General features: G+C 34.5%; 2 protein-coding genes across 12 annotated transcripts; one reads left to right on the top strand and one right to left on the bottom strand.

Annotated features, from left to right (window-relative positions):
• Positions 1 to 215: 215 nt before the first annotated feature.
• Positions 216 to 987, bottom strand: LOC122301601 (protein RADIALIS-like 5). Its single transcript, XM_043113011.1, has one exon. The coding sequence runs from the start codon at positions 728 to 730 to the stop codon at positions 491 to 493; it is 240 nt and encodes a 79-aa protein (XP_042968945.1). The 5' UTR covers positions 731 to 987; the 3' UTR covers positions 216 to 490.
• Positions 988 to 6802: 5815 nt separating this feature from the next.
• On the top strand, positions 6803 to 13835 carry LOC122307841 (U-box domain-containing protein 5-like). 11 transcript variants are annotated; one of them, XM_043120970.1, is made up of 9 exons: positions 6803 to 7255; positions 7338 to 7380; positions 7870 to 7975; positions 8040 to 8155; positions 8792 to 8870; positions 9852 to 10037; positions 10686 to 10793; positions 11321 to 12504; positions 12880 to 13835. In XM_043120970.1, the coding sequence occupies exons 5-9, from the start codon at positions 8814 to 8816 to the stop codon at positions 13628 to 13630; spliced, it is 2286 nt and encodes a 761-aa protein (XP_042976904.1). In that variant the 5' UTR covers positions 6803 to 7255; positions 7338 to 7380; positions 7870 to 7975; positions 8040 to 8155; positions 8792 to 8813; the 3' UTR covers positions 13631 to 13835. The 11 variants fall into 11 exon arrangements, with proteins under 11 accessions (XP_042976904.1, XP_042976926.1, XP_042976889.1 ...); XM_043120992.1 differs by having other exon boundaries at positions 8072 to 8155; XM_043120955.1 differs by lacking the exon at positions 8040 to 8155 and having other exon boundaries at positions 6806 to 7255.
• The last annotated feature ends 9138 nt before the right edge of the window (positions 13836 to 22973 follow it).

The following is a 22973-nucleotide window of genomic DNA, read 5'->3' on the forward strand; positions in this document are numbered from 1 at the left end:
CATGTGTTTTTCTTTAAACTGATATTAATTTTTTGTTTCTTATACATTATACATGTTTTTAATCAGTATAATTTTATGTTTAGATTTTTTCGAACCTTGGTTTTGGGATTTTCTTGTAACCCCAAACTTTTCACTCGTAAAAAGTATTCCCCGACAAAAGCGAAGGTTGATCAATAAAATCAGAAAAAAGAAAGCGTAAGTGACATGCTTGATGCTACCGTTGAAGTTGTTGTCATTGATCATGATTTAGAAAAAGTGGGACTCAAGAGCAATAGCATTATTCTTTATTCCCAAGCTACGAAGGGATGTGTAACTGGATTACTTAGAGCTGAAATGTAAAAGTGAAAGAGATACAAGTGGCAGGCAGTTTTGAAAACTGAAGTGCAAAGCGATTATTTGGCTCTGGTATTAGGTAGAAGGTAAGTAGTTACTAGTGTATTTATCTCTACTCTTCATACTCAAAGCAATAGCCTTACTTAAACATTTCCTTTCACCTGTATTTGGGAATTGGGACTCTATCAGATTCAATGTCCCTGACATCCTCAATGAGAATCTCATATTGCCTCTTCACCTCCTCTACAGATTTTCCGCCCACAGCTCTGGCAACCTTCTGCCAGCGATCAGGGGTGTCCTTATCATAAACAGCCAGGGCCCTTTCAAACTTTTTGTTCTCCTGGGGGGTCCAAGTGGAGCTAGAGGTACGTGAAGAAGCAAGAGAGTTGGATGCCATTGGAGGATATATGTTTTAATACACTGCCTGAAAATGGTGAAACTGCAGAAGGTAAAAGGGGTATTATTTTGACAGGCTCTGGAGGATAACAAAGTCAGGAAATAGGTTGGAAGTTGGAACCTTCAAATGTGAATGGTAAAGTTCCGGCTGGCTGGCTAGAGTGAATCCCACAAAAGGGAAGGAGAGAATAGAATGGTTTGTTTCAGTCGAGGAAGGTGACTGAATTGAACGTTAAGTGTGGTATGGGAAAGAGATGACCAAGGGAGCTCCATATAAGCAGGATGAAAAGGGGTGGTGGGGTTCAGCCAGTTGGGCGAATATATCTCGGGAAAGGTAGAAAATAAAAAGTGACCACGCCCCCTTAGGAACCACAAGATGTAGCAGGACAAGGAACAGCTGGTGAAAGAGGAGAGAATCAGTGATAAAGGATGGGCCCTTTATAAAATTTAACTAGACAATATTCCTTCATCACACTAGCAAGTTGAACTTTCTTTATTAGTTTATACGTCAGTGGATAAAAGGATCCCAAACTAATGGTTTCTTTATCTTCATATGTAAAATTACATGTTTTGAAGATTGATTTTGAATATGAAGAAAAATTCCTACATTGGATTATGTATTTTTTGATCAAATAATAATAAAATAATAAAGAGAGAGAAGAGAAAAAAGAAAAGAGAGAAAAGAGAGAGTTGGGAGGAGAGAGGAAAAACAATAAAATAATGTTTGAAGAAGGAAAAGGACATCTTCAAACATAAATAACTACTGTTCATAGGTATTTAAAATTATGAAGATAAATAAACTAATGTAGATGAAATTGTGGCAAGTTTATTCAAATTTGACTTTGAAAATAAAGATGAATAAACCATTGCTAGTGCTCCCCAATCTACTTTTATTAGGGTTTAAAGGGTCATTCATCTAAGGCCAGCTCAAATCAAAATGAAGTTTTATCTGGTAACAGAGTGTGCTCAAATTGTCTCACCTGTCAATTTGAGAGATTTTCCCTTCTACATATTAACTGCTGTAAATTCTTTACACTTGCATATCCAATTTCTCAACCTTTATGGTATCAATTTCCTGTAAGCTTAAGTTTTTTGGGGCATTTGATAATTTAACTTTGTGTATAACTTTGATAATTAAATTCACATATTCGTATCATTTTGGGAAGTATTGAGTTTACAATCTGCATGGCATCATGGACCATGGTTCCAGCTGGGCTAGTGGAATGTTGCGGCTTACAAAACATTGTCTGGTTGCACAATCAACAAAGTACATTGTCTGGCTGTGACTACTTGGGAAGATATCAGTAATTCCTCCAGTAGCAGGGCACAAAGCCTATTGTGGTATTTCTGAGGGTTAAACTTGTTTGTGGACGGATTTCCTTCATTATTACAACCAAAAAGAAAAAACGGATCAGAACGTCAACAATGAAAAACGATCACGATGATAAAGAACAATAAGTGATAGCCCTTTTGTATAACATGTGGGACTTAATACCTTAGTCAACAAGTTGGTTAATCTTTGAAAACCTTAGTGGAGGGATCACTCCAGGCTGTGAGAAACATGTTCAAAAGTGATTTATTTGATTCATGGTTAATAACATTATGGATCATCTCTCACTACATCATCTGCTTTTCTGGTCTTATATTTTGTTTGAACCATGACCATCATAAAAATTGGAAAGATCGTGATGCTGAGATAATATGGTGGCTGTCCTTCATAGTTAAAACCAGCGGAAGGTTCCAGTAAAAGAGTCCTGGAGGAGCCAGTAATGGTGAGTTGGGGGAAATTACTCCCAAATGAAGCTAGAAAAAAAAAAAAAAAAAAAAATGGTTTGGTACACACATTGTGCATCTTGATTCTTCCACTTGCTATTATTCCAACGAAGATATGGACCATAATTTCTTGCTAAAAAGTATGCAGCTGCTTGGAATATGAGGTATATTTCTCAACTTGAGATGATATCTCAGAAGATACCCAAATCCTCATTCGCCTACCAAGCAATTAGTCGGTTCCAAGGGCTGACCTTTTGAAAGCGGGATTCTTCATATCAGTCTTAAGACTGCTAGAATCCAGAAATTGCTTTCTGCAGTATAGAAACAAAGTAGGTACGGAAAAAGGAACTTCCCCACTGCATAAGCCCGGCTGTAATACATGATTAAGTGCTATGGGTTTGGGCTGTACACAGGTGTAGCCTAAGCTGAAATCATTCATAAACAGCATTCAAACTGCAAGGTATTAGTTAACTACATGTTACATTTCTTCATTATATTGCTTATAGCTGTTGCCATAACAATCCAGTCATACGATAAAACTGCATCAAGTAATAACTTTTTTATCATATCCCAGTTTCAAACAATTTGATGGGAGTTTTGGATGCTGTTGGTTCTATTAGTTCTGGATTGAGTGGTTTAGTTTGTGTAATCGGAAGAATATAGGTGTTGGGGTTGGGGGCTCATATCATTGGTTGAGAGGGACTCTTGAAAAAGAGAGAGGAATCTGTACCGGCAGTGGAATACAATCTTCGTGATATATGGAATCCTTATCACCTCATATGGCCCATCCACCTCATACGGTACTTTTTAATTCCTGTTTTAACTGCACATAATTTAATGGGAGTGCTAAATGTGTCGGTCAATGGAAGATGCCTACTTAGATCCTATACAGAAACTCGAACTAGATGCCAAAAATTGTACAACAGTTCGAAAAGAAAAAAAGAGTCCTTCTCGACTCGTTATAACTATTTGGACCTCAATTAGTGTAGTCTGAAACTCTCGGTATGGTCTAGTGTTGTTGTGAGTAAGTCTATAGTAATGAATGGAAAATAAATATTAAAAATGTAAAAAAAATAAGATACAGATTTATCTGGTTCGACATAAAACTTACATTCACAAATTTTTTTAGAAGAGAATATTCACTATAATAAGTTTATTTTATAATCTCCTATAGTTTCTCATTTCTTATTATACAATGAAAATCTCGAATATATTTATTGAAAAATATTTTCTAGTTGGAACCCAGAGATTGAAGAAGTTGAAGAAGAAGTTGAAGTCCCAAAAATCCCCTCTGAAATCATTTGGTCGTTTCCTCTTATCTGCACCTACTTTTCGAGTGCCCTTATGAAATAGTGAGGATTGGCTGCCTTTCACTTGCATGTTAGACATTCTTTCTCCTCTCAACTTTCTCATTTTTTCTCTGGTCTCTTTATTTTGACAACCTTCTATCTCTTGTTCCCTCCTTATCTCACATTCATCTCTTTTTTTTTTTGTTTTCTAGTGGTGAGATCTCTCTTTAGACTGGGCCTAATAGGCTCACTTTGGGCCGGGTATATTTTATCCCTTCCACGTACGTACACACGTATTTATGTATCCCTCCACAACTTTACCTGGTCCACATCTGCTAGCGTAAGCACGAGAATCACTTTTCGAGGGAACCTCTGAAAACAAGAACAATTGAATACAGATTTTTTTTCCCAAGACCTGAATCCTGAATCTGCATCTCCAAGTGGTTTGTTTCATAAACATCATGAGCAGGTAGCTAAAAACACATATGAAGTTCATGTAACAGCAATCAATTGGTCTCAACAACTTGATCAGTTGAAACATGGGATTGCTGATTGACTCGAGTTGGTCTTGTTTTTCCCTGTACCCTGTCGTCTCAATTGGAGATAATAACCACTGATTTTTGCTAAACTTAAGAGCATCATTAAAGCCTCATTTGAAAGAACTGATCCTCTTGAGTTTTGAAAATAGATATCTACAAGCACCATTCTGTCAAGAAAGTTACTGGAAATGGACTAAACAATTTGTACACATACCATGTAGTGTTGAGTCCAAAAAATGGATCAATAAAAAAGGATTACAGTAGTTAATGGTGGTGAGTGGTTAAAGGCTCGATGATGACGACTATGAGGGTGGAGAAGAAGACAGACAGTCAGTGACTCGGTACAAGAGAGAGAATTAAGAAAGAGCGATGCGAGGCAGAGGAGATAGTATGAGAAAGTGCAAAGGGAATGAAAGAAAAATCCTAATATAATTCGATTTCCATTTAAGTTTGGAAAATTATGTTAAGATATAAAATAAATCTCCTCAAAAGTTTGAGCGGATTAAAATAGATAAATTTTATTATTTATTTTATATCTTAATATTTTTCTTTATGTGTAGGTTAGATTTTTTTTAATAGATGGCCCAACATTTGTTTTAAAAGTTAAAACTGATGGAAAGAAATAGATTTTATTATTTATTTTATATTTTAATAAATTATAGCTAGCAAAATAATAAATAAATAAATATTTTTTTTTTTTTAAATTTTTTGGTTATTGTTTTGGTCCAAGTTGTCAAATGGTATGCGCTAGCAGCACCCTGCACACTCTCATAAATCTATCAATCTATTTATCACTTTTAAGTTTTTAACCGAAATAATTAGTTTATATAAAAATAGGAAATCAATGTTTATATATTACAGATCTTTTTTTTAAACCCTACCTAATATATATGAAAATTATCTAAAATTTGGAATCCAATTTAAGAATATTCAAATTTAAAGTTTTATTTTATTATTTATTAAAAAATATGATGTTTTTAATAAAAAATAACCTTTATCAAATTGCTTAATTATAAAATAACGAACAATATTAGATATAATTTTTTTTTTAATATATTTAGAAAATGGAGTTTCGAATCCAAGACCTCTATTTACGTGCAAGTCTAGTATTCATTTTAAAAAATGTAGGGTTTATTTTAAAGAAGTTAGCTGTTTTTATTTTTTATTTTATGTCGATTCTTTCTATTTTTATTTAAATGGAGTGCAAAAAATTTATAGGCTTTAAAGGTTATAAAAATATTTTCTTTAGACTAATTACATTAATATCCCTCTTTTCTAATAAATTCGTTTCCCTCTTTAAATTTTAGCTTCACGAATGGACAGATTTAAATAGATAGGCCTAAATTCGTTGCTGGGTTGGAGAGGTTTTTTTTTTGGAAAAAAATATAATTGTAAGTATAATTATGTACTAATCTGTGTATCAATGTGATGTGATTGATTAAAAAATAGATTTTATCGAAAATAATGTTAATTTAAATTTTAAGTATGAATGAATCAATATTGATACACAGATTAGTACGTGACTGTGTTTATATATAGCAAAACTCTTTTTTTTTGCGGGCAAATGTCATTTGACATGAAAAAATAAAAACGCACCGTTTCATATATACAACCCGATTTTCACATATCTTCGGCTCTCCCTCTTTGCTCTCTTGTTTCTCTCCCTCGAAGCGCTTCCATTTCCCGTCGAGTGCTCACCTCCCTCGAAAACCTTCCCGAGTTCTCACCATCAGAAAAAAAATATTATTCGTTGTTCTTCGTTTTGGGGTCCTGCACATTTTCTATCGTCTCGAGTGCGAGCCTTCCTTGCACATTTCATTATTTTTAGCTATGAAGGAAAAAACATTATTTTTTGGTGCAAGGATCACAAAAGCCATCAACAACAAGTCTACACCGTCCGCATACATGAATATAGAGCGTATGGAGCCCTTCCCCTTCTTCATGACGACCCTCAGCAGCGAACATATTGATAGCAGGACCTGCAAAAAAATTTCCCCCCAGAGCCGTCGTCTTTGTTGCACGAGGAAAAAAAATCCAAACAGAGAGGACTGAAGAGAGTAGAATCTTCTTCTTGAACTTAGATCTAGATTAACAGCTCCAAGAACAACAAATCGTAGATTTTTACGAAATCAAATAAAAACACAAACCGAACAGCCAACTGTAATTATGCAAATTTGCAATAGACTATTAAAACATTATATAAAGAGAAATTTTTTTAAAAATTCCAAGTAATAAATCGCATACGAGTTCTTCACAGTTAGATACAACTAGAAATTAATAAAAAGATTTATTTCAAAAAGGGTAATATCGAATAATATATTCAGAAGATATTCAAAAAGGCTAACAAGTTCTTCAAATCTGAGATCCGTGTTCTTCACGGTTAAATCGAATAATGTATTTGTAAGAATTTTTCTTTTTCAAAAATAATGGGTAAAAAATCGTAGATCTAAAAAATAAAGTGAAAACTAACGGATATAAAGGAATAGATATAGATCTGAGAATACACAACAAAAAATAGATGTTCGAATTTCTCGGATCTAGACTAGATCTGTTGGTGCTTGCGAAGAACAAAAAATAATGTTTTTTTCTTCATATCTGTTGGTCCGGGGTCCTGCACATTTCGATCGTCCCTAGTGCGAGGCTTCCTTGCACCTTTTATTTGTTTTGGGATGCGAGCACTCTTCCACGGGTGTTTTAAAAATATCAATTTTTTTGGCCTTGTACCAGTATATTTTACAGAAAGTCCAGACAAGCTGGAAGATGAAGATCCAGACATGCCGAGTTCTCTGTCAGTGTCTTTTTTTCTTTCTTTCTTATTTCTCCCCAGATCAGATGAGCAGGAAGATGAAGACTAACACGAATACGATACCGAAAACCTAGACAAGTGGGAAGACGAGGATCCAGACGATGTCGAGCTCTGTTTCAGTGGGGTTTCAGTGTCTTTTTTGCTATTTTTTTTGCTTTCGTATTTCGGTTTCTGACGGGTTCTTCTATCTCTTCTTTTAAGCTGATGTGGCGTCAACGACTCTTACTGTTTGCGTCACTCGACTGTACGTAAAAGAATTGTTTTTTCCTTTTTTTTTTTAAATTAATTAATTTTAAAGGGTTTAAGGAGAGCTATTTTTTCCATTGAGAGAGACTTCAAAAACATTTGGTGTTACCCCTCACCAATCATTCGCTAAACTTTTCGAGCTGTCCCTCTCTCTCCTTGTTGTTCGATGTGACAGCACTGTTATCCCGAGAATAGGAAAGTTCTACCACCTTTATCAGCATGTTTTGCAGCCAATAACAATTATTGGACTAGTTTTTCTGGTAATCTAATGCTTGGAAGCCAAAATACTTGGACTGGTGCCTTTTTTTTTTTTTGTGGGTTTTGCGAAACTATACTTTGGTTTGATTATGTGATATGGTTTTCTCTCTGCTCTTATCGACGAAGGATTTTTGGTGTGTCATGAGCAAGAAGCTTGGGTCTTTCTACTGTTCTTTGACAGAGTTTTTGAGGATACTCTGAAAACTTAGCTTTTTTAAATATGGAACAGTTTGAAGGAACTCCTATGGTTTAAGGGCTGGATCGTGACTAATTTCCAGAGTCAGCAGCTATTGTGGCTTGAGACACTGGGAAAGTTCTGACTTTCTCTCTCTAAGGTGTGTATATTTGTGTGAAATCTTGTAATTTAAGAATTGGGTTGCACTAATTTGGATCGTCTAGGGGCTCTGGTACTTCACCCGCTACCTGTGTAGATGGACACAAGTCTCAGAGTCTGATTGCTTTCTAGTAAACAGGCATAGAGCTTTTGTTCGTTGTTCTGGTTTCCACTGCACTTGGCAAGGCTTTTGTTATTTTTGTTCTTATTCAAGGCCCAACTCAACTTATAAATTGGAGGGTTATTTATTTATTTGTTTATTTCAAATATATATATATATTTTTTCTAACGATATCTTAAATTCCACTTCTGGAGATTGTAACTGAAGGGCTGGCTCCCTTTGTCATGTTTCATAGCCTGCAATTTTCCTCAATTTCATGAACAACTCTATTAAACCGTTGATATAGTCGGATATATGAAACTCGTTATATCCTGTATTGAAGTTATACATACACTTTGCACCCTTGAATTGGTAGAATGCACTCCCAAAAACTATTTTCATGCTTTTTAGTGGTCAAAATGATCAAAGTGCAAAGTGCAAAATTCATGATAGTTTCAGTTGCAAAGTGTACTTTCTCTGTAGTTAATATTCGACAGAAGCATTGTATCTTGTATTTGCAAATCCGATGTGTTATGGTCAAGTGTGATTTTTTTTTTTTTTCACTTTTCCCGGAAGTTATTATATTACTCGAATTATGCGTGGGGAATAGTCATATATGTCCTCATGTGATGCACTATGTTAGATACAATGGATAATTTTTTTTTTTTGGTAAGAAACACTTAAAGGTGATTCTTTTCATTGTTATTGAACATGCAGATCTAACTCTACCCTGATTTTAATGGGATCTGATATTGCTGAAGTAGTGGACAAACTGCCAGACCCTTATGCTTTTAAGGTACCTTTTTCAATTTATCATGAAGGTCTTTTATTCCTCATTTGGAATTTGTTTGTTTGAATCTGCAGTCTTATTAAATTGGCAGCATACATTTGTCTTATTGAGTTCACTCATGATACAAGGTGTTTACATAATTATCATAAATTGGTTGTAGATCTGCACGATGTGCAAAAATGGCTAATTTATTAAATAAAAAATATGATCTGTAACTAAGTTAGCATATCTTGAGCCATTATACAATAAACTAATTGAACTTTTGAAAAATTGTCAAGATTTACATATATTGATCTTCAACATCTGATTTGTTACCTTTATCTTTTTTCCTCTTACTCTCCTTTATTTCAATGTTTGCAGTGAGAAACCTCACAAAATTTAATTGAGTGAAGAGTGACCAGAAGCTCTTACAAAATGTGTCAAAATGGCTTGCTTATCTAAAGTCATAACTTATTGAATCTCTAACTTTTAGTAGCTTCACGCTTCAAAATTACATATTGGCATAGATAATTGGATTACTCTCTGATTCTTGAGTGTATATCTCGGTAAATTTATTGGTAAGACCCTATTCTTTATCACATCGATAAATTTATATGTACAGGGTAAATATAATTTCTACTTCTTTTCAAAGAAGAATATTTTGTTTCCTTGATAGTGTCACAGAGATTCTTGTCACGGAAGTGAAACAAGGAACTGGAAAACCAACTTTCAGTATTCTTTGTTCAATTTGTTAACTCACCCCAAAATGCTGATTCTTCGAAGGTCTACGACTCTATGTTCGATCAAGTTGAGAAATAGATTATATCTTGTTTTTTTCCTGTTGGAGAGGATGCTTTTTCTTGAGAAAATGACAAGCACTGTTTTCCATATGAAATCTTCTTTAATTGAGCTCATTTTGTGTCTTCAAAATTTTTCTTTGCTTGCACTCAACCGTTCTTTCATATGAGATCAAATTTCCACATTCTGTATATTATTTCATGATTGCAGCTGCCACTATTAAAGTACAAAGAACTGAAGAAATTGCTTGATAGAATATCAACAGTACTTCCACTTATAGAAGCGGCTCAGCCTCCAGGCTCTTCAGGAATAGAGGCACTAGGCTCGTTAAACGATTCAATTGAGAGAGCCATGCAATTTTCCATGTCCTGCTCACGATCCAGTAAACTTTACCTGGTTCGTAATTTTCTGTCAATAAATAAGAATGGAGGATATGAATTAACGTGAACTACTTGCTGTATTTCATAAAGTACTAGTCGTTAAAACAAATTAAAACGAAGATGATAGAAACAAACTCTTGCCATTTGATCTTGAGGATAGCAATTTCTGATCAGTCTGTGTGGTCTAGCAAAAGTTTTTAAATACATTATAAGGACAAATGACTCAAGGAGTTTGTCTATGCTGGTAGACTGGAGATGAGAAGGAAAATTGCTGCTGTTAAAGAACAAAACTTATATATATCTCTCTTTATTGGAGAAATAGAATAATAAGATTTGGATAATCTGCTTATGCTAACTGATTGTGTAGAGAGGGTTTGCAAATAGAAATCCTTTGTAAAACCATGTCTCCATTGTTTCCAACGGGAATTTTGCTGTGCTAAAGCATGTTAATATTGTTGTTCCTGATGACCACTTCAATTAGCTTGCTCTCTCTCTCTCTCTCTCTCTCTCTCTCTCTCTCTCTCTCTCTCTCTCTATATATATATATATATATATTATGCTTCTTTGCATATCCATATGTTTGACTGCTTGCTTCTCTTCCATCACATCTAGTTGATGTGTCAAATCTGGTGGAAGTAACTAATCTTTCTTCATCTACATTCAGGCAGTAAGAGGGAATAAAATAGCCTCAAAATGTCAAAGATCAAAGAATTTGTTGGAGGAAAGTTTAAGTCAAATTCAAACTATGGTTCCACATGAGTTGGCTGAAGAGGTTCGTCAATTACACACCTTTTGCTTTATATTTTTTCCTTCCTTTTCAAGCCCCCTAACAAAGAAAGAAAGAATGAAGATGGGGGGTAGTGGATGCACTTATATAACTTCAAGAGAGCTATAGTTAATTGATAAAGCTATCAGAGCTGTTCCTCAGTTATATAAAGTTTTAAAATATATAAATCTATTTTCCTGGATTATAGAACATGCTAGTTATATGGCTGTAACGGATCCAATAAGCAATTCTCTGGTTTCTGACACTTATATCCCAATTTGGAAGAATTTGAAGAGGATGTAGTCCCATTCTCGGTTTGCTAGCCTTTGGTCTGCTTGTTAATTAATTATTCTCCCCTCTGCCCACTTCATACAAATCCTTCTTTGCCCTACATTTTAATTTGCAGCAACATTCTGATTGGAGTTTTCATGACCCCAAACACCATGTTGGTATCAACTTGTCTATATCTACTCCGTAATTTCTTCTGAGTTCAGTTACTTGGTGATGCTAATGATTAACTCTCTCATTTACAGATCTCTCACATCATGGATGATCTTACGGGTGCAAAATTTACCCTGAACTCATCTGAAGAGGAGGCTATCAAGGCCGTCAGAAGATTTCTCCTGCAGTGTGCTTCTGCATCAGACTTAATGGAAACCTCTGAGATTAAAGCTCTTCAATTGGCAGCTTCAATGCTTGATATCACATCCCCAGATGCTATCCGAAGAGAGAAAAATTCCATCAAGAAGAAGCTTCTTGAAGTTAAGTACAGTAACCTAAAAGAAAAAGATACTTTAAATTCACTTTTGCATCTACTAAAGAAGTATGGACACTTAATCCTGCAAGAGCCATCGGCAAATGGCTGTGTTCAGCATGAAGAAGCGATTGCATTTGAGAAGTGTGGATGTAGTTCAACCTATAGCCAATCTGTGGAAGTGGAATCCCAGATCGGATGCCAGCATCATGAAGTTCAGATTGACTTGTCAAGTAGAGCTATACCTCCTGAGGAATTTAAGTGTCCTATATCTTCAAGATTGATGCATGATCCTGTTGTAATTGCTTCTGGACAAACATTTGAGAGGATGAACATACAGAAGTGGTTTGATGGCGGTAATGAAATATGCCCAAAGACTAAAATCAAACTGGCCCATTTGTCATTGACTCCAAACATGGCCATGAAGGATTTAATATCGAAGTGGTGCATGGCGAATGCAGTCACCATTCCTGACCCAACTATGATATCAGAAGTTCACGCTTGGGAAACTTCTTCCACTTCCATTGTTAGCTTTGGCAGTTCTATGAATAATCTTCATCTTCCAGTGGATCTCAGCAATGTGTCAGTTGGATCTTTAGATTCTAGTTATGCTTTGGATTCATCTCAAAGTTATGCTTTGGATTCATCACAAAGTTATGCTTTGGATTCATCACACACTATGTCGAAAAAAGAGGAGCAAAAAAGCAACTCTTATGCAAAGATACATGAGATAGATACGGAATATCTATCTAAACTGGCTGAACTTCAGTGGGAAAGCCAGTGCAAAGTTGTTGAAGATGTCAAAAACCAACTGAATGAAAGTGACCAAGCATGTCATTCTATGTCATCCGACAATTTTGTTAGACCCCTTGCTAGATTTTTGAGGGATGCACTTCATCTGCATGATGTAAAAGCTCAGCGAACTGGATCTCAGTTGTTGTCAGCATTTGTGCGCAAAAACAGGTATCTAGTCATTGTTGATGGGTATTCCTTACGATGCATCATGTTCAAATGCAACTTGCATCTCTTGATTTAAGGTTGTTACTATCATGTTAAACTGGTTGTGGCAAGTTAAATACATCACTCGATTCGACGTGAATTTCTTTCAATTCTTTAGCCAGTTGACGAGGTGATTTGCTGTAAGAATCTTTGTTGGTTTAGGTCCCAACCTACTTCCCTGCATAAGGGGCTTTTTTTTTTTTTTTTTTGCACCCTGTAATTTTAGTTTTCTTCTGTAATTCCTTGTCCTGAATTCACATTGGATTATAAATGCAGCTATGTTTCCTTTATTCATGAGCTCACATGCATACTATGATCACTTTGTGTTGCTTGATGCAGAACTGGGATCTCATACTTATGCGAAGAAGCATTTAGTCTCTTGGTTACTTTTCTTATTTCAGAAGTAACAGAAGAAGCTCTAGGCGTACTAGAATTTTTGTCAAGTGACCCGCATTGCAAGGCCAAAATTGCAGCATCTGGTGCTTTAACTTCCATCCTAAAGATGCTCGACTCTGACAATAGAGATTGCCAGGAACGTGCTATCAAAATTCTGTGCAATTTGTCCTCAAATTGTGATATCTGCTCTCGCATTGCGTCTTTGGAATGCATCCCAAAATTGGTTCCTTTCTTAGTTGACAGCACTCTTGCAGGAAATTGTGTGATTATATTGAAGAATTTATGCCGTACAGATGAAGGTAGGGTTTCTATTGTTGAAACTAATGGTTGTGTTGCTTCTGTTGCTGCACTAGTTGCAGCTGGCAGTCTTGAGGAACAAGAAAATGCAGTATCTGTTCTCCTTTCACTGTGCTCTCATCGTGTTCAGTATTGTCAGTTAGTCCTGCGCACTCAGGAGGATGTCATTTCCGCTCTTTTTGATATATCCGTCAATGGTACTGACAATGGCAAGGTGAGTGCAAGGGAATTGCTACGGTACTTAAGAGATGTCAAGCATAATGATGATCGAGAGTGCTCTGGAGATGATATGGGTGCCTTCAGAGACACTACGAATCTCTCTAAAGAAAGAAATTCATCAAAGGCATCCGGATTTCTTGGAAGGATATCAATCTTCTCAAAACCCAAAAAGAAATGAAAGTTGTCTTCAACTCCTTGTAAACTTAAAGATTCCTGGAAATATTATGTGATTAGATGCTATGGCAAATGTAATGAAGTCTACTTGTAAGTTGTAACTTTCTGTTTTTCATTCTTTTTTTCCCCCTCTCCTAAACTGTAGAGGTTGTCTGTTGATTGGAATGAAGCAATGAGTTTATTAATTACGAATAATAGCTTGGCAAGAAGATACAGTTTTATTTTCTTTTTCATGGGCAAAAAAGAATTAACTAAATTAAAATTACAAATGGTGGGAGAAGTAAATACCAACAAACATCCAATGTAGTTAATCTAGAGCAAAGAAATAAAAATACATATATAACTCGAGACTGGTACCATTTTGAGACCGACCACAGACGGATTGTGACAAGTTACACCATATAGAAGATGGAATTGAAACAAATGCTGTGGAATTCCAGTCTGGTACCTGATTAGTGAAGGTAGGTCGTCGGATCTATTTTACATTACCTTAAATTAATGTATTTTGTCAGATCTATTTTACAATAATGAGAGTTTTGCGATATGACGAAAGTATTAAAAGTTTATAGAATGGTGAAAGTGGTGGCTGAGAGTTTTTCCAAGGCAAAATTTCCGGTATGGAAGTGGTGGCTTCGATTGTCAGTAGAGCATTCGTAGAAACTGGTCAGTTTCTGATCCGTGTGGCTCTATCTATTCTACGATCAAGAACATTGTCAAAGGCCAACAACAGCTTGATCTTTTGGAAAAGGACCTTGAATGTAATTATGTCACGTCAATGAAGATAGCTCTTTATTTTTTGGATGAGAGCATTTTTTTTTACAACTTTGGGACCCTGTTTTCGCACTCATCGTGGAGTCTTAACTAATATTATTTCATGCTTAAGCAACATGCCCCCATATTTGTAACAGTTTGGTTCCATGGTTAATGTGGACCAAAAACCCTGCCAACTTGTTCAAATCCCTCTCCAGCCCATTGCTACATTTTATAAATGAAATTCCATTTTGCCATCATTTTGGGCAAGAGTGTTCCAGGAATTGGAAAAACTCTCCTCCAATTACCCACGACATATTTAACTTCTATGTTCTATTTTGATAACCGTATTGGCAATTATTTATCATATTTATTCTTACTTTTCCTAGGTGCATTTGGGTAGTCAGGTCGACCAGCACTGGTGATGAAGGTGTTGTGCCTCCAAATGCTACCCTCCAGATAACTATTGAGATGGTCTCTTGGAAGATTGTTTCTGAAATAACCAAAGACAAGAAGGTTTTGAAAAAGATTTTTGTTGTCCAGATGACTAACACAAGAGGGGGAATAAATTGTGTTGTATTTAAAAATTAACAATTTTAAATCAAATACATAATATAAAATATAAACAAAATACGAAACAACAATAAATATAAAAAGTAAGGGTAAGATAGAAACAAACTCAGTATGTTAACGAGGTTCGGCCCCACTGCCTACTTCCTCGCCTCAAGCTACCCCTTGAGGATCCTCAAATTCACCATTCAACCCCCTTCAGATGGAGATAGAAACCTATTACACATTTGAACAACACCGCTACAAAGGATCTATGTAAAACACCCTTTACACTCGCAATCATCTTACACGTGGTGATTCAACTATTCCATGTGTAGAACACTTTCTACACACACAAGGGTTATGCACACCCTTTTACTGATACAATAGCTAATAGTGGGTAGGTTATTAGAGAATACTCCTCAATGAGTGAAATAAGAACAATCCAGCGCAAACTATATCTCTCTCAAAATGAATAAGGATTAAGGCTCAATGCTTAGAGAAAAGAGAATGAAAATTTTGAATGAATATTGTATGCTCTTGGTGTTATAAATTTAAAACTCTCAAATAATCTATTTATAGGCATATGAACTTCATACTCAAATTTAAAAAGATTCACATGTCAAAGACAACATCATTCACTTTTTCAAAAAATTCAAATAAAAGTTTCTTCTTTTTTATTTGTCAAATACATCATCCACTTTTCAAAAATTTCAAACCTAATCTTTTTACTTTTCGCATATAACAAAAGGAGTACTATTTACTTTTCAAAATTTTCAAAAAAAATCATCTACTATTTGCATAAGTCAAAAAGAGTATCAATCACTTATGAAAATATTCAAATAAAATATGCATATGTGAAAGATGACAATCAATCATCTTTAATATTTTCAAAATTCAGCCATTTAATCATGTCATGCACATGTGAAAGATGACAATTATCATCTTTCAAAATTTTTCAAATTTAATTTTTAAAATAATCATGCACATGTGAAAAATGTATTTTAATGCTTTAAAAATATTAATTTTGAGCCTTAATCATAATTTCAAATTTTTCAAGAGATGTACAAAATTACTCTATGAGTTTTAATGTGAACTTGTTCCATTCTTACTCATGCTTGGTTCCTTGATATACTTGACTCTATTGTGTAGACAAATTGAGCTTGAGACTCCTTTATTCTTTAAATTCGTTTGTTATCATCAAAATCCATGTATAGATATATAATTATACGAACCTTAAAACTTTGGGTTCAACAATCTTGAAGGAGGGAGAGGGATATGAACGACTAAATGATGGAACAGTTGTCCAAGGTATTATGGCTGGAAGCAATAAGTAGATCTATGGCATTTAAGTTCCTCAATTTCTTTGTGCAACTATGCCAACTTTTCAATTGGATGATGGGGCTTTGCTGTACTCGAGATGTTGAAGCAACAAGTTGAAGACTGAAGTGTGGCATTCAGGCACACGACCTTGGGTGTACTAGGGCTTTGCTGTACTTGTTTTATGTTATTTAATAGGATTGTTGTGAACGTAATATTTTCTTGTGTTTGTACAAAAAAATGCATTGTGATGTATTGTAATATGGGAACCCACTTTTGTAACTTCTTATAAGATCCTTGTGATGTTATTTTAACAATTGTCTACCCATGGTGATTTTAGCAATTGCGCGACTCTATTTTATTAGCAATTGAGCGACTCTGTTCAAGATTCAATGTATTGCACAACTTTAGTACCAAAATACATAGCTTACATTGTCAATGTCATACACAATTTGCATTTTGTCTACAGAGTTCTCATTGCACATTGGGATGATCATAATTTACATTATTTGATTACATTGCCAACTAATAAAAAACTACCCAATAAATATAAATTGTCTCCAAGAATTACAATAGACCCAATACAGGTTCAATACATGGATTACTTTTCAAGAACTTCTTTCTCGATTAGGTTGTCCCGTACATACTCTTAGGCTGTGTTCCTTCCAACTCAAGTTGTATCTATAATGAATAATATACAAATATTAGATGTGATACTTATGTTGGTGAGTATATATATTGTTTAAATATGTAAATAATGAACAAGGCAGTTTCTTAATGGTCCAAATAATATGCAATCTGTTTTAAACTTTGTAGTACACTTTATTGAGTCCCAAATACTGGTGGTCCAAGCTGGGTTCTGCTAGTGTCCAAGTTTGAGCCATTTGGCACACTCTGGGCATACTAAATAAATTTTATTAGTACAATAATAATATGCTCGAGAAACATCAAATATGACCTCTTACTCCACACAAGTTGTGGTTAGCATCAAGTAGCACCACATTTAATTTTATCACTACATGTATTCATTCTACTAATCAACACAATGGACAAGACATTTTTTTAACAGAGCCCTCACATCATTCTCTCTACTATTGGAAGAAGTTGCATATGATCTGCTACTGTTGCTTTGCTTGTGAAGAACAACAATTAGCAGCCCACTAATTTTTTTATTTTTTTATTAATTATTATTTTTTTCCAATTCAACAAGCAGCACTTTATCTCTTACTCCCATTTAATATGCAGCCCTTTATCCTCTTACTCCTATAACCGAACAAAAAAGAAAAAAAAAAACTTGTTCAATATCATGACACTCTAAAGACGAAAGAGCCATATATGATATGCATGAATTAAAAAATAATTGATCGGGAAATATATTGCTATGGTCGGTCCAAAGTGAGAAATATATTAAGACCTCTATTTTTTTTTTCAAACTTTCATGAGCTTTGTTTTATTCTTGTATTTTATTGAAATTTGAACATGATTAAAAACAATCGATGTTTATTCTGCGCAACCACCACCCCCACCACCAGCATTCAGAATCCTTTCATCTTCCAACTTGTTCAAATCCCTCTCTAGCCCATTGCTAATTGCTACTTTTTATAAATTACATTCCATTTTTCCATCATTTTGGGCAAGGGTGTTCTAACAATTATAAAAACTCTCCTCCAAAATTACTAAGGGCATATATAGATCTATGTATAAAAATATATAATGCGTAACTGTTGGCATTTTTGCAGGATTTATTGGGTTTGGGAGAACAAAAATTCAAATGCTTTGCAGTGAGATGGTACCTCGCATTCTTCAATCAAAATGCTACACCTGTTTCAGTTGTTCCTTCTTCCTTCAGTCGTAGTCCTTCCTTCTAAATTTCAGTCTAGTCCTTCGACTTTCTTCAGCCATTCTTCTTCAATCATTGGCTCATATGGTAGTTCTTCTTCCATCAAAAGCTTTTTGTTTTCATTTTTTTCTTTTTAAATTACTAACAAAAGTTACCATGTCAGCCGGTTACACGCTGGTTCCATAAGGCCAATAATGTGTAGAAGAACTATTTTGGATTTGAAAGAGTTAAATTATTTATTATACTTTGTGTGAGAATTTGAAAAAGTTGTAAGGAAAAAATGAGATGGTTTCTCAATCCAAACAGCCCCCAAGCTTGAGTTGTGGAACCATGCTTTGAATCAATTGCGAAGATTAGTGTCTTGTGCAGCAGGTAGGAGTGTAACCGATCCGGTTTGGTCCGGTTGTAGACAAAATTTAGGACCGAACCGGTATGTACCGGTTTTTCATTTTTTAAAACCGATTACGCACCGGTTACCCTCCTAAACCGGTACTCCGGTTTTACCGGTTTCCGGTCCGGTTTTAATGTACTATATACTATATTATATAATATATATAATATAGTATATTATAGTATATAATACTATAGTGATAATATATTGTGGCATATTATAATATATATTATAATTGTATTATAGACTATAATGATATATTATAATATATAATATAATGATATATTATAGTATATTATAATATATAGTGATATAGTATTAGTATAACTATTAATATGCACTATATACTATTAGTATAACTATTAATACAATAAGCAAAATGATATAAGATTTTAAAATTTAATATTATATTAATTAGTAATTTATGATATAATACAAAACTATTTTATATATAGTTATATATTATATATACAATATTATATACAATATAAAAAATTAAAATATATATATAAATCGGTCCGGTTCGGTCCGGTCCGGTTTTAGAAAAAGAAAAATTGGAACCAGACCGATTTTGACCGGTTTTTAGAAACTAAAACCGGTACCGGACTGAACCAACCTTGGGACCGGACCAATGCCACCGGTTTGGTTCGGTCCGGTCCGGTTTACCGGTTTATCAGTTTTTTTTTACACCCCTAGCAGCAGGCGTTGAGGAGAAGCTCTAGAGCATTGGCAATGGCCTAGCCAAATGTCAATGCAAATCTAAACTTTAGCTAGATGTGAGAAAAGCCTCCACATTAGACTAGCCAAAAGTCTAAAACTCAACACTTGAATTTCAGTAAATTAAGGGGGCTCTCCATTGTTGGAGAGTTACTGTTCACCATCAATCCAATTATTTTATTCCTTTTATCAATCTCACCCTCTCTCTTTACCACATTGAAATAAATCATATAAGGACAATATTGAAATAAATTACCACATTTTATTTTTTAATAAAATTATTAATTAATATATGGAGTGTATTTGTAAAATATATAAAAAAAATTAATCAAATATTATTAAAATATATAATATTATATTATTATTTTACATTTAAGATGGCTAGTCCAATGTAGACTCATCTAGCTAAAAGTTGACGTTATGGCCTAAAGGTGAAATTCTAGCTAAACTTTGGACTTGGCAATTGCACCTTTGAAGTGGAGCAACGACTCATTAGATGGTAATGAAATGAAAACTTGTTTCCTTTATTGCTCTTTGTTTCCAGAGGACTTCTCAATTAAAATAGGTGAACTAGTATGGTACTGGCTGGAGGAAGCTTAGATAGATGGACAAGAAAACTATGAGGATTTTACGGTAGAGGAATTAGTTTGGTTGAAAATCTAAAGGACTCCTGTTTGTTGGAAGATGATTCCTTTGAGGACACCGTGAAGATGCATGACTTTGTTCTTGATGTGAGCATATGGATTGCATCAACCTGCAATGATGGAATTAAATCCCTTGTTTGTTCAGGGAATGGGTTGAAACTTGAAAGAGATTTTGGCTACTAAGCTATCAAATTCTCTCAAAAGTGTTTCTTTCATGAAAGACTACATGATTATGTGATTCAATGTTTAGAGGCATCAACTTTGCTACTACAAGGTAATCGTGGCCTTGACCGAGTTCCTGTGAGATTTTTGGAAGGATTTGAAGTACTAAGAGTCTTGAATATCAGTCAGACCCGCATCAAGTCATTGCCCGTTTCTCTACTTCAACTGGATGACCTCGTGCTCTTCTTTTGAGTAATTGCAAGGATCTCGAAGAATTGCCCCCGCTGGAATTTGGAAAGGATCAGAAGACTTCAAGTGCTTGATCTCTTTGGCACTCTTATCAGAGAATTGCCAAGAGGGTTGGAGCAACTTAGCAACTTAAGGCATCTATCTAAATTTTGGTGGGACTTGACTGAAAGTGGTTCAAGCTGAAGTCTTATCCAAGTTGTCTAGATTAGAAGTTCTGGACCAATCACATAGTTGCTACATTTGGAATTTGAAGGGGGCGGTAAAGGAGGAGCAAGCATGTTTTGAAGAGCTCCAATGCCTTGTGCGGTTACGAGTCTTATACATTACTTTGAAGAGGATGTCGTGTCATAATTCTGAAGATATAATTATTTCTTAGATAAAAATATTAAATGAAATGAAAGCAGCAAACAACTGCCCCAATGTTGCCATTTTGGTGGTTTCTTCTTAGCAAAATTCAAAATTTGATTAAAAGTTGACATTTTGGCTAAAACCAAAATTATTGAAGATATTAATCTAAATTAGACTATCCATCCCCAAGTCAAAATAATAATATAATATTATGTATTTTAATAATATATTTTTTTTATATTTTGCAAACACACTCCATATATTAACTAATAATTTAATTTTTACTTAAAGTTATTGTTTTCCAACTATTTTTTATATCAATATAATTATCTAAAATAACATAGCCTTGTTTACAATAAATATTTCTTAAAAAATATGGACATAATATAGCCTTGTTTACTAATGAAAGTTTTAAAAAAAATTTAATAAAGTATTGTTCATTATTTGTGAATAAAATATGGATTTGATGGGTGAATAGTGACTTCAACTTTGGAAATTCCTTTAGAGTTACTATAACCCAAAGTCAGTTAAAGGTTTTTAGTTAATCCAATGCAAGTAATTTATACAAAACTTAGCAATATTTTAGATTTCACTGACATTTAGTTAGTCCAATGCTAGTGCTAGAGCATTGACATTGGTGTCTCTATATGCATATGCAAAATCACATAGTTTGGAGATTGTCTCTGTCATTCAAGAAAAACTCTCACATTGGATTATGTATCTTTGAGTCAAAATAATAATAAATTATTATTTTATTATTATTAATCTTTTTCCAAAAATTAATTTTTTATATTTTTTGTAATTAAAATTCACTACATAAAATCTACAAATATACACCAATTGTGTTATTTATAGATGAAGGGTGAGAGAGAGAGCAAGTGGGAGGAAAGAGAAAAAAGTAGTAAAATAAAGGATGGATGGTGAATAGTAGATCTCTAAAAATGTAGTGATACAGTTTATAGTAACCCAAATATTTACATATGCATAATTCAATGTAGTAAATTTAGTGGTCGAGTTAGCTAAATATATGTTTGCATTTATGTGTAAATACACCGATACCAATGCTCTTAGAACAGGTGAAAGCAATAATTGTCATCAATTGATTAATGAGAGGCTTTTAAAACTTCTCTTCTTTGCATCACTGGTTTTTTTGAAGACTTTTTCCCTTTTAAGTATCTGCGTGTTCCTATTGTGGTGGGGAGACTTAAAGCTAGTGATTTTGATGAGCTGATTAGTAAAATTAATAAGAGAATTGTGGGTTGGAAGATGAAAATGCTTTATGTTGGTCGTCGGATAATTCTTCTTCGCCATATTCTTTCGAGTATGGCTCTTCATCTTATGGTTGTTTTACATGTCCCTCATATTGTGATTAGGACAGGACTTTGAAGCTTATGAGTTCTTTCTTTTAGGGTGAGTCTGAAGGTAAAGGCAAGAGAAAATGGATTTCTTGGAAAAATATATGTATGCCTATTGAGGAAGGTGGTTTGGGTATTTGAGATTTTGAGGATATCCATGGGGCTCTTCATATGAAATTCATTTGGCATCTTCTTAAGGGTCAATCTTTATGGGCTGATTTTTTTAGAGTTAAAAATGTTCGAGACAATCATTTATCTCTTCTGGTGCCTACAAAGGACACTCGATTTTGGAAATCCAGTATCCGATGTATCCTGGAGGTCTTAAATAATTCTAAGTGGATTGTGCGCGAGGGGAACATTTCTTTTTGGTTTGACAATTGGGATGGGGGGGGGGGGGGGTCTTCTTAGTTCCCAGTATCATGTTCTTAAGCAGCCTTTGTTAAAGATTAAAGATTGTCGCATTGATAATGGTTGGGATATCTCTTTATTGGAAAGGCTTGTGGGTTATCAAAAAGCTTCTGATTTGTGTCAATTCTTGGCTAGGAGGAAGGATGGGTATGATGTCTTAATTTGGTTGAAGGATAGTGATGGTAATTTCTCTATCAAAAGTGCTTGGGATTGTATCCGGGTTAGGGCTCCTTCTTTACCTTGGGCTCATTGGATTTGGCACAATTCTCTTCCTAAGAAAATATCTATTATAATATGGAAGGCTTATAACAATTGTCTAAGTGTTAATGAGAAAATCAGATCTGTTGGTATCCCTATGGTTTCTAAGTGTAATTGTTGCACTTTGGGTCGTGTTGAGGTTTTGAACCATGTGCTTTGTACTGGAGATGTCGCTAGGCATATGGCAACTATTTAGTTAGGTGTGCACATGGGCATTTTCCAAACTTGGACTGAACAAGTTAATTTTTGGTTTCGATGTGTGGGTAAGTCTTCTCAAGTTCGTATTATTTTTGGACTTCTCCCTTCTATTATATCTTGGCAAATTTGAAATAGGCGTTGCAAAGCTCTGTATGAAG

The sequence above is a fragment of the Carya illinoinensis genome, chromosome 1 (assembly GCF_018687715.1).
Source record: "Carya illinoinensis cultivar Pawnee chromosome 1, C.illinoinensisPawnee_v1, whole genome shotgun sequence".
NCBI lineage: Eukaryota > Viridiplantae > Streptophyta > Magnoliopsida > Fagales > Juglandaceae > Carya > Carya illinoinensis.